At 40.6% G+C, this 12,670-nt stretch overlaps 1 protein-coding gene across 6 annotated transcripts in view; it reads left to right on the top strand.

Annotated features, from left to right (window-relative positions):
* Positions 1-12,670, top strand: part of LOC126474137 (tyrosine-protein kinase Src64B) — a 276,344-nt gene that overhangs the window by 198,259 nt on the left and 65,415 nt on the right. For all 6 annotated transcript variants that reach the window (XM_050101580.1, XM_050101579.1, XM_050101576.1 and 3 more), the window contains one exon: positions 10,420-10,679. In XM_050101580.1, coding sequence (XP_049957537.1) covers positions 10,420-10,679 — 260 coding nt within the window. The remainder of the gene's footprint in view (positions 1-10,419; positions 10,680-12,670) is intronic.

The raw sequence follows: 12,670 nt of genomic DNA, 5'->3' as shown, positions 1-12,670 counted from the left end.
AGCTGCGTGTTAAAAAAAGTGCGAATATGTAGGAAGTGTCAGCAGCAGAAGCAGTGGACTGATGTAACACTTAACCACAACATCATCAGTTACCAGGGTAGGTAATGGCTGCAGTGTGAGATGTGGAATAGAGAGAAATTTTAGGGAAAATTTTTAAAGGTACTGAGGAAGGTAGAATGAGGCAGCTGGCACCCCACTTTCCTGTCAAGGAAGGTAGACTGAGGCAGCTGTCACCCCACCTTTCAGTCAGTGTCTTTTAAACAGAAGCATATTAACCTTTTTGTGCTCCAATAGGAGCATTTTTCCACTGGTCACTTCATTTAAAAGCAGTAGTGCTTGCATGGTAAGCCACCTGTAAAGCTCCCACACTTTCTTAATGTATTAACTTTTGCAGCTATCAGACACAAGTAATGTGCTGCTTTACGGCGAGAACACACCTCATTACTAAATGAACATGACCAAGTTGCCAATCCGAACATGTGGGAAAACTTCAAGAAGCACATGTCTCTATTACTTTACAAATATTAAGGTTCCTTAGTTATAAACAAAAAAAAGTCACTTTGAAACAATGGTAGTGCAAATCATATTGCTGTGATTTATTGACCTTTTGGCACATAAAGCCGGCCGAAGTGGCCGTGCGGTTAAAGGCGCTGCAGTCTGGAACCGCAAGACCGCTACGGTCGCAGGTTCGAATCCTGCCTCGGGCATGGATGTTTGTGATGTCCTTAGGTTAGTTAGGTTTAACTAGTTCTAAGTTCTAGGGGACTAATGACCTCAGCAGTTGAGTCCCATAGTGCTCAGAGCCATTTGAACCATTTTTTTTTGGCACATAACACACTTCCTAATACTGGCCACCTCAACCACATTTGTATTAACAGATAAGCTTATTCCTCTTTCATGGTAAATTGCATTCCTGCATTGTGTTTCCAAATTAATTTATCACATTATTACTGTTCACAGAAGCCTTTTCGTAGCTGTTTGAAGAGTAACGTTTTCCGCCAGTGGGAGTTTCTGATCAACATTTTCAGTGCTGTTTCATTCACAGATTTCATAAATAATTGTGTGCACCTTTCTTTGAGTAAACCTTGCCAACTGAAGTTATGCTTTCAACCAGCATCGTCAACACTTAAGAAGCAAACTCTTCAGACAATTTATGCATGACACGACTGCATGCAACAGTTCCTGATAAAACCTGAACATTGACTCTCCATTCATATACATGCATATGATCAGTAGTGCATGGACATTGTTGACATTAATAGCAAGACAACGCCCCTACCAGAAAAAAAGGAATGCTCAGATTTTGAAATCAAGAAACCAGTGATGTGTAAGGATTACGATTTATTATGCTATAACACCGATTATAGTACACTGCAAATTGTCTGGATAAAGGGTAGATGTTCAAAGCATTTGGTACTTACCAGTTTTGAATGAAAGAAATATCAAATCTTAAGGAAATATGCAGAGAATATGTAAAAGAATCACTACACTGAAATATTTTATGAGCCTGCAATAGTGCAGTTTCCATTTGTTTGCAGAAAGCTGAACAGTTATTATATTGTTGTCCATATAAGGCAGGTTGTAGGGTAATACTCTTTGGCAACCATCAGTGTACCATGTGACACTCTGCCCAATAGCATCATCATACTGTTAGTTTAGGTATAGTGAAGGTGCTTAGCCAATTTAGTGTTCAGTGTGGATGACATAAAGCAAACACGATACATATAATGTTAATAAGTGACAGCGGTCGCTTTACTAGCGTATAACATTTTGTAGGTAGAGTCAGCAGCAGAAGCAGTGGACTGATGTAACACTTAACCACAACATCATCAGTTACCAGGGTAGATAATGGCTGCAGTGTGAGATGTGGAATAGAGATAGAGGACACAATGGTGATGCTGCAAAGTACATGCCATTTCTCTCTGTGCAGAATGCATTACACCTTTCTGTGCAGAACACATCATACTGTTGCCTTCTTACTTGCCTACCACAATAGTTTATAGCAATTCATATTGACTGTATTTTCGCTACCATGCGAAGTGTACGGAGAAGACAAAAAGGCATGGTAAGACACAGGTTGTAACTGGCGCACCTCATGTGTGTTATAAGAAGAAATGACATCCACATGCATGTATGTGCAGTAAAAATTTTATAACATTAGTAATGATCCTGAAGTCTGTATGTGTCTGCCATGTTGCATAGATCAACAGAGATAATTTCGTGGTTCTCATTGGAGCCAACACCCCAGGTTGTGGAATCCTCTGTTTGGATCCCAGGAGTCATCCATGCTGTGATAAATGGAATTATTCATGTTCTCAGATAGTTTCTGTTTCAGAAACAAATACAACAATTTATAAAGTCTCTAAGTACATCTGACGTTACCCAAGTGACGCCATTCCAGGACACTGGATTGGAAGAGAAGGAGCGGAAGATGAACTTCATGGTGGCTTCCCAGGTCTCCAGACCTCACACATTGTGACTTTTATCTGTAGGGTTACATAAAAGACACTCTGGATACTGTAGGGTTGCAGCACTAGTTATATTGCTGTGAGTGTGGGGAAAATTCAGAAATAAGAGAGGTATTAGTTCCTCTCTTTCTCACATTGTGTAAAAAGATGTGGTTTTACACAGCCTGAAAAGAGTTTTAGTTACTTCTGTTTTGGTGCCACCCTAAACATGAATACTTGACAGTACAGAAGGTAGTAACTCTGCTCTATCTGTCCTTGTGAGAAAGCACGTTCATATCAGCCAACATAACTTCATGTTCATATCAGCCAACATAACCTTGCAACAGGAGACAGTTTTATGTTTGCTTATAAGGGGTTCCCACTTTAAGTGAAGACATTGAAATATCTTGAAAACTACACAATCATTATTTACAACACACTGCTCAATGGCCCTGGGACCCTACCTCCGTGCTGTGATGTTAGGACAGGCCACTATCTCATAACTTCTAATTGGAAACCCCATTCCCAATGTTGTATTCCTCCAACATATTGAACGGGGGACTACTCGATATGGCACTGTGGCCATGGCTCTAGGGGAATGCTACTTTACTTTTCCAATTAGAGTAATTGTTCAAACGTAGTACTGCCAACTTCAGTGGACACTGTGATCCATTTTCAAATGACTATACACAGGCCAGAAACATATTGGCGGGAATGTTTGCACTGGCATTTCTGATGTGGTCGACCATGTCTTCATGGCCTGTTGGCACTTGCTGGTGTACCTTATCTTTTAAATATCCCCACAGAAAGAAATCCAGTTATGTCAAATCCAATAACCTATTGGGCCACTTAATAGAGCCACCTCTACCAGTCCACACACAAGTGTGAACATAGTCTAATATCTTCCGTGCTTCAATTGCGTAATGCGCTGGGCAACTGTCATGCTGAAACCACATATGTTGTTGAATTTCTAGGGCAACATCCTGCAGTAGTACCAGTTGTTCCTGATCCAAAAATATTAGATATTTGGGTCTGTTCAATTTTCTATTCATAAAATATGGACCAATGAGCTTGTTCACCATGATTCCACACCACATGTTGCTGTAAGCAGTGGGGAATGCCTACACTCCAGTAATGCATGTTATGCCCATTAACACTACCATGGTTTGTGAATGTAGACACATCGGAAAATAGGGCTTCAGGAAAGAACGTGGGGATCATTTGCATTTTTGATGTGCCCATTCACAAAACATTATCCAGTTGCGGAAATCAGCCCCATGAAGTTGTTGATGCAGTGACACAGGGTAAGGACAACATTTATGATGATGTAGTATTGTGAGAATACTACCTATGGACATACTGGAAATGGATGTAATTGCCGCATGCTTATCCATGGATTGTGGTGCACTACCACTAGTACAGCTATATCATTAGCTTTTCCTGTACCATGTTTGCTTCGTTTCCTTTTGCCAGTCTGTAAACTGCCATCAGACATAAAGGTGTTCACAGCCTTGTAAAAGAACAAATGAGAGCAAGCTTCCTCTGGAAAATTCTTGGCATACGAAGCAACAGCAGCCTCAACATTTCTCCTACATTGTCCTGTTGCACATCTGTTCTCCAAATGATAGGTATGTGTGCAGGCAATAACCACAGTGCAAGTATTGCAATGTTTAGAGCTGCTATCTGTTGTACTTGTGCATGATGCAATAGATCCGGTCACAGTATACTGCCTGTTATGACATGTCAGAAGACTACAACATTATGAATGGGGTTTGTAATTAGAAGTTGTGAAATACTGGCCTGTTCTGCCCTTGCAGCATGGAGGTGGGATCCCACATGCCATTAGATATTCAAGGGCCATTGAGTAGCATGTCGTAAATTGCAATTGTGTATGCATTTCTATTCCTCTGATTACAGCGCCATCTGTGGTGAAGCAAAGAAAATACTTCAGACAAAATGTATGTTGATTTTGCCATAGGATTATAATCTGAAGTAAAAACCCAGGATTCCGATTCAGGATTTCAAACTTGGCTCCCCCACCACCCGTGCACGGCTTGGAATTGTGGGTCAAGTGTGGTTTCGTTGGATGTACCCCTCTGAGACAAACAAATTGGAATTATAACTTTTTGTGATCTGCTGTGTAGTTTTAGAGAAATTTCAATGTCTTCATTGAAAATAAACACCCTGTATAACTGACTTTCAGTACAGAGCTTGGATCAAAATCACTTGTCTTTTGAGTATTTTGAAAATATGTTTATCATTTAGCTACTAAGTGGCTGCTAAATTATTGTGTGACAAAATGAGGTGCAGGTAATATAGCTGGGTTCAAGTTCCTGTCTACGTATCTGACATACATTGTAACCCCACTTTTACGTTCCCGGAATTAATGTTTTCCCACCGTTTACGACATTTTTTTTTCGGTCCCGTCAAATTTCCTATGCTCACAATGTTAATTTGCACCTGATTTTGTGTGAACATATTTAAAATTTTCCCACCATTTACGCACTATGAAAAAACGTTTGTGGAGAACAAATGACGCTTGTATGATGTTGGCCGTCCAGTAGTGTTTACAAATATTACATGGCTAAGTTTTTTGACACCAAGGCTCTCTACTCAGTGGATTGGAACCAGTAAATGTGAGAAAGTTGGAACAATTCGTTCCGTATCTCCCGCCACTACCAAGCTCTGCTTGGCGTGGTGGCTGATGGGGAGTAACTAGGTTCATTCAAATGAAGGTATCGTGACCAGTCGCAACCTTTTCTAAAATGTTTCTACTGTGCAAATGCAGTTTCGTGATTGTTGTGATCATCGTGACACCTTTGTCGAACCATATTTAGCGGGTTTCGGGATATGGCCACTTGGAGCGCTAGCTGACATAACCGGTGCCGTGTTTAAACTAAAAACATTTGAGCAACGCAAATTGAATGACGGTGTCAGCTCGAGCTACGAGGGGGCCATCCTGGTACCCATGGCTGTTCCCTTTAATTGTTGGTATGTCTGGCCTTCAAAAGTGAAGAAGTTGTGGGTCAGGATGAAGCTGGCTAAGGTAATGAGCAAAGAGGTTTTAGGTAGGGTGGCAGGTGATCAGCGTGAAAGGAAGTGCTCCATCGCACCGAGGCCCTGGACGTGCGGGATATTTGTGTATAAGGAAGTGGCATCAATGGTTACAAGGATGGTTTCCGGGGGTAACGGATTGGGTAAGGATTCCAGGCGTTCGAGAAAGTGGTTGGTGTCTTTGGTGAAGGATGGGAGACCGCATGTAATGGGTTGAAGGTGTTGATCTACGTGGGCAGAGATACGTTCTGTGGGGGCTTGGTAACCAGCTACAATGGGGCGGCCGGGATGATTGGGTTTGTGAATTTTAGGAAGAAGATAGAAGGTAGGGGTGCAGGGTGTCGGTGGGGTCAGGAGGTTGATGGAGTCAGGTGAAAGGTTTTGTAGGGGGCCTAAGGTTCTGAGGATTACTTGAAGCTCCACCTGGACATCAGGAATGGGATTACCTTGGCAAACTTTGTATGTGGTGTTGTCTGAAAGCTGACGCAGTCCCTCAGCCACATATTCCGACGATCAAGTACCACGGTCGTGGAACCCTTGTCCGCCGGAAGAATGACGATGGACCGGTCAGCCTTCAGATCACGGATAGCCTGGGCTTCAGCAGTGGTGATGTTGGGAGTAGGATTAAGGTTTTTTAAGAAGGATTGAGAGGCAAGGCTGGAAGTGAGAAATTCCTGGAAGGTTTGGAGAGGGTGATTTTGAGGAAGAGGAGGTGGGTCCCGCTGTGACGTAGGATGGAACTGTTCCAGGCAGGGTTCAATTTGGATAGTGTCTTGGGGAGTTGGATCATTAGAAGTAGGATTAGGATAATTTTTCTTCGTGGCAAAGTGATACTTCCAGCAGAGAGTACGAGTGTAGGACAGTAAATCTTTGACGAGGGCTGTTTGGTTGAATCTGGGAGTGGGGCTGAAGGTGAGGCCTTTGGATAGGACAGAGGTTTTGGATTGGGAGAGAGGTTTGGAGGAAAGGTTAACTACTGAATTAGGGTGTTGTGGTTCCGGATTGTGTTGATTGGAATTTTGAGGTTTTAGAGGGAGTGGAGCTGGAAGTGGGAGGTTGAGTAGACGGGAGAGACTGGGTTTTGTGCAATGAGAGGAGGTTGAGGTTTGCTGGAAAGGTTGTGAAGGGTGAGTGAGTTGCCTTTCCGGAGGTGGGAAACCAGGAGATTGGATAGTTTTTTGAGGTGAAGGGTGGCATGCTGTTCTAATTTGCGGTTGGCCTGTAGGAGGATGCTCTGAACAGCCGGTGTGGATGTGGGAGAGGAAAGATTGAGGACTTTTATTAAGCATAGGAGTTGACGGGTGGGTTCATTGGCTGAGTTGATGTGTAGGTGAAGGATTAGGTGGGTGAGGGCGATGGATTGTTCAGTTTGGAACTGGTATAGGGACTGATGGAAGGAAGGGTTGCAGCCAGAGATGGGAACTTTAAGTGTGAGGCCTTTGGGGGTAATGCCAAATGTCAGACAAGCCTGAGAAAATAAAATATGCGAGCGTAATCTGGCTAGGGTGAAGGCATGTTTGCGGAGGGAATGTAAATAAAACTTAATGGGGTCGTTGTGGGGGTGTTGTGAGGGTGACATGGTATTAGAAGGTGGAAAGTGTAACATGAGGTTGAAATGAAAATGAAAATAACTGGAGAAAGTAACTGGACATCTGTTGTGAAAAAAGTCGAAAAAGTGTTGGATAAAGCTGGGCTATGTTGATCCTGTGGTGAACTTGGGTTGGTAGACAACGATGTGCACAAAGGTTAGGTGGTTGTGTTGCCGCCAAAACACGTTAAAGGATGGAGAGATTCGGGAAAATTTCGAAAAAACGGCGTGTAAATGTATTAAAAACAGTGGTTTTGTGGTGGCAGGTTATGAAAATGAGGCTAACAATTGTCTGGCGAAGAAATAATGATGTTAAAACCTGTGGGAAGCGGCTAAAAATTATCAGTGATGTGGGAAAAACGGAAATGGAAATAAAGCGAAAGTTATCAGAACTAGACGAAATGGTTGTTTAATAGGTGAAAGAACTGTTTGTGGACTAGAAACGGTGGATTTTATAGCAGTGGTAGTGTTGAAAGTGGAAAAAAATTTTTTGGTTATGGTTTGGAAGTGGGTGACGTATTATTGAGTATATGTAGGCGGGATAAAATTGTATAGTAGATTACGGTAAAAAGGAGAAGGTGGATACAAAGTGAAACTACTGGCAAAAACAAAAAGAGAAAATAAGATGACAGAAAAGATTTCGAAATGCAACAGTGACAATAACAAACGTAATTGTTGGGTTCAAATTAATGATATGAATTAATAGAGGGAAACATTCCACATGAGAAAAATATATCTAAAAACAAAGATGATGTGACTTACCAAACGAAAGCGCTGGCACGTTGATAGACACACAAACAAACACAAACATACACACAAAATTCAAGCTTTCGCAACAAACTGTTGCCTCATCAGGAAAGAGGGAAGGAGAGGGAAGGACGAAAGGATGTGGGTTTTAAGGGAGAGGGTAAGGAGTCATTCCAATCCCGGGAGCGGAAAGACTTACCTTAGGGGGAAAAAAGGACGGGTATACACTCGCGCGCACACACACACACACACACACATCCATCCACACATATACAGACACAAGCAGACATATTTAAAGACAAAGAGTTTGGGCAGAGATGTCAGTCGAGGCGGAAGTGCAGAGGCAAAGATGTTGTTGAATGACAGGTGAGGTATGAGTGGCGGGAACTTGAAATTAGCGGAGATTGAGGCCTGGTGGATAACGGGAAGAGAGGATATATTGAAGAGCAAGTTCCCATCTCCGGAGTTCGGATAGGTTGGTGTTAGTGGGAAGTATCCAGATAACCCGGACGGTGTAACACTGTGCCAAGATGTGCTGGCCGTGCACCAAGGCTTGTTTAGCCACAGGGTGATCCTCATTACCAACAAACACTGTCTGCCTGTGTCCATTCATGCAAATGGACAGTTTGTTGCTGGTCATTCCCACATAGAATGCGTCACAGTGCAGGCAGGTCAGTTGGTAAATCACGTGGGTGCTTTCACACGTGGCTCTGCCTTTGATCGTGTACGCTTTCGTTTGGTAAGTCACATCATCTTTGTTTTTATATATATATTTTACACAAACAAACAATGTAAGTGGTTTACTGCATAACTGATGTGGCACAGTACCTAATAACCAGTGCAAGAGACACACAATAAAACACATTCAAGCACACACAAAATACTTATTTACATATTTGCACTTGACAACGAGAAAAAGTTCTTGAAATGCGTCATCCTAAGCATGAAAAAAATATGTAACTAGTACAGTATTTCATTATTTAAATAATGAATGGCAGCTGCAGGCTTTCAAAAACATGATTGTGACATATGAAATTGAATCAAATGTTCCTACTTCCCATACAGTTATCAGTTCCAGTTACATCAGCAGTTTTTACTAGATAATAAACCTTCGTTAGATAATTAACAAGTCCCTGACAAGTCTTTTGATGCCTTTCATGTACATATATCATACAGAAAGTGAAAGAGGGTATCCTATACATAACTTTTACAGCTTAAAACATTATTTTCCACGTTTTACACCATTTTTTTGAAGTCCATTGAAAAGTGTAAAAGCGGGGTTTCACTGTATTTTATTAGAGTGCTTTCTTGTCTCTGTATCTGTCTGTTTGGTACAAATTTTGCAGATGGTTTTAAACTAACTACCCTGATGAGCTAGAGACTTGAAACTTTCAGCATAACTCAGAACTGGATGACAATGGAATATTAATATGCTCTTTTTGTCTTATGTGTAGTGAAGGGTACTTCATTTTTCCATCTGTCTGCTTGTTAGGTACAAATTTTGCAATTGATTTTAAACAAATTTCACAATGATGTAGAGACTTCAGTAGCACAGAACTGCATGGCAATGCAATAGTAACTCGCTTTCTTGTCTGGTGCAGCAGAGGGTACATTGTGTACCATTGCTGTATCCCCTTTATATGTTTCTGTCACAAATGTTTCATGGTAAGCATGATTGCCGGCAATTCTCCATGTCAGCTCAAATCTAATTTTTACCTTCATGGTCTTTTCGTAAGATATATGTAGGAGTTAGCCATGTACTAGTTGACTTTTGCAAAGAGAAACTGAAGTAAACCTGAAATTTACCACTTGTCTCTGTTGTAATCCCATCAAAAAGTTACTGAGTGCACCCCACATTTTTCATTTTAAATTTCGCAGACATTGTCATAGCTATGAAAAATTCACAAGCAGAAATTTTCAAGACTATCCGTATGTGGTTAGGAATCTGTATCGAGCCAGGTTACGTTATTCTATACTTTTAGTCTGTTTTAAAACTGTATTATATTAAAATTATTTGTATTTAATTATTTTGAGGGTTACCTGAAAGGCTATACACTACTCCAGTATGTTTCCATCAATAAAGTTGTGGTCAAGTTGTCCATCCATTACCATTTTTCTAAAACTTACCCGAGTATCATTCTTTTCTGACTTCAGTTTCACCAGTCCGGCAAATCTGAGGTAACAAGATAAAGAAAATAAGCTTTTTATTGGCATCTCACTGCACCACAATCTGGAATTAACCTAAGCCAAAAAATAAAATAAAATAAAATAAAAATACACACTTGAGCCAAGGTTACATCAACAATTAATTTATGTGTAAATATTTAACATAGTATTCTGATATTTAGTATGGCATTTGTACCAGATTTTTATTTTTGATGTATGTATCAGAAACACTGACATTGAAAAACAGAGTAGGTCTTAGACTGAACTGAGGTAGTTCACCAACCATTGCTGTTGTCTGTTCAGAGTATGACTGAATTACGAATTCTCTGTTTTTCACTCTTTAAGTTAAGTATCAGACACCAAAAAGTTCCTAATATTTGCTTTAAAGTTATTTTAATGCATCCTTCTCTTCTTCAGGTAAGTGGCGTAATGCAATTGAAGTTGCTGTGAAAACGTTGCGCCCGGGAACAATGTCAACAGGTGCTTTTCTGCAAGAAGCTGCTATAATGAAGAAATTTAGGCATGATCGTCTTGTGGCTTTATATGCAGTATGTTCTCGTGAAGAACCTGTGTATATTGTACAGGAATATATGTGCAATGGAAGCCTCTTAGATTTTCTTCGTAATGGCCCAGGTAGAAAACTTCCATTTGGTGATCTTATCTACATAGCTGCACAGGTAAAGAACATTTGTGGTGTCTAATAATTAGTTGCTTATGTCTTTTTATTCCTATGTGTAGATTTAAAGATTGCAGATATTAAGGACACAGCTTTTAAAACTTTGATAGCTTGCCGTAGTACACAGACAATACGTAACTGACATTACGCGCCTCCTTTTTTGCAAACTCTACAGATGCATCCTACCTCTACAGATTTATCACATCCAGTGTCAAATAGACAGTTGACTTTTTGGCTTTTCTGTAGCCACAAGCTCATTATTAGATAGAAAACTGACTTGCTAGAAGAGTGTCCAAATTGGAGTCACAGTGTAGAACACGCATTTGACATGTCATAATTCTCTAGATGCTTTGAATAATTATCTTGCAGCCAAGAAAACATACTTCAGCTGTGGAAAAGTCAATGTCTCCAATTTATCCTTGGACCTACAGAGACTAATTCTTTGAGTGTTAGCAGGGCAGCCTCTGTAGAACTTAGAACGAAAAGAGAGCACACCGTTATCTTGGCCATTGTCAGTTTCATGACAAGGAGCCGCCACTACTAAGTAGAGTAGTTCCTCAGTTGGCATCATGAGGCTGAGTGCACCCCATTCTAGTCGTCCCACCAAGGAAAAATCTCTAGAAGTATAGGAATTAAATGTGAGTTCTCTGTTCGGCATTGTCATGCTGACCATCCAGCTGCAGAGGTGGACAAGATCTTAATAAAACATACCCAAATTACTTGACTCGAAGAGTACAAACAGGTATCTGGATTAGAATTTTTTCATAGAATATTATTCTAAATTATTATTAAAAAAGTTCGCCTATTAAATGCCCCACTGTTAACAAATTGCGAAACAGAGAAATGATGTAGCTTGAAATTTATTTTACTTTTCAGCATACTACTCCTGTAAATTTCAACTTTTCTACCAATGTTCGACAAAGCCTTTAAAGCCTGCAACAAAGAATTGTCACCTCATTGTCTTCAAAGTGTAGCTTATCCAGATGGTTCTAAGCAGTCTAAACAGATGGAAGTCATTGAGGGATAACTTGGATCTGTGCATTGGATGTTCCCAGCATTCCCAGTGAAATTTTTTCCCTTATTTTTCTTGCTCTGTGAGGTTGGGCATTGTCAGAAGAATCATGCCCACTGTCAAGAGTCCAGGTTGTTTGTAGTATATGACCTGCTTCAGTTCCTGCAGAGTGGTACTGTGGATTGTGGCACTAACAGTCTATGAGGCTGGAATTTCAGCAGTATGACGACCTGCATGTCTGTAAATGCAGCTGCCCAACTTCGCAAAGCCACTGGTATTGCTTTGAGCTTATTTTAGTGGGGAGGAGGAATTCTTCAACTCCATGGAGCATCACTTAGAATAAATTTGTTTCTGATGAGCCCATGATTTATCCTTTGTGGTGGTCCATGTTGGGAAATCATATCTTTCTTCACTGTAGCACATGAGAAGCTGCTTAGATAGGTTAGTTATGTTTCATTAATGATGTGGAATCAGCCAGAAGGTACCTGAGAATGCACAAACCTTACAAAAATGCAAAATGCAACCATTTCAGTTCTATACAGTTCATAAAAAGGAGGAGGAGCAGGAGGGGGGGGGGGGCAATTGAAACACATCTCTTATTCATTTAATTGACTCTCAACTATGACGTTCCAAACCAAAATACAGAGAAGTAGTAGCACATAAACAGATCAGATTTTTGTTGATGTCTTGTTGGTGGATAGTTGTATTGTGAAAGCACTCTCTCTTGGGCTGTCAGAACACAAGGTAATGGCTTGGAGGCATTAAGGAAGATTTGCAAGAAATTTAATCAGTAATCCATTAGGAGTAGAATCATTAATTCAACATTTAAAGGTACCTTCCATGGTACAATATGTACAGTTCAGAGTACTTGTATGATAAATGCAATACTTTCATACAGACTTCTTACATTTTATGAAAGTGGCTTTCCTCTAAGATGCATGACATACAATCCCTATAGTGACAGGCAGTCAGTGTGGAAA

Source organism: Schistocerca serialis, chromosome 4 (assembly GCF_023864345.2).
Source record: "Schistocerca serialis cubense isolate TAMUIC-IGC-003099 chromosome 4, iqSchSeri2.2, whole genome shotgun sequence".
NCBI lineage: Eukaryota > Metazoa > Arthropoda > Insecta > Orthoptera > Acrididae > Schistocerca > Schistocerca serialis.
This window is presented reverse-complemented; position numbering and strand designations above follow the sequence as displayed.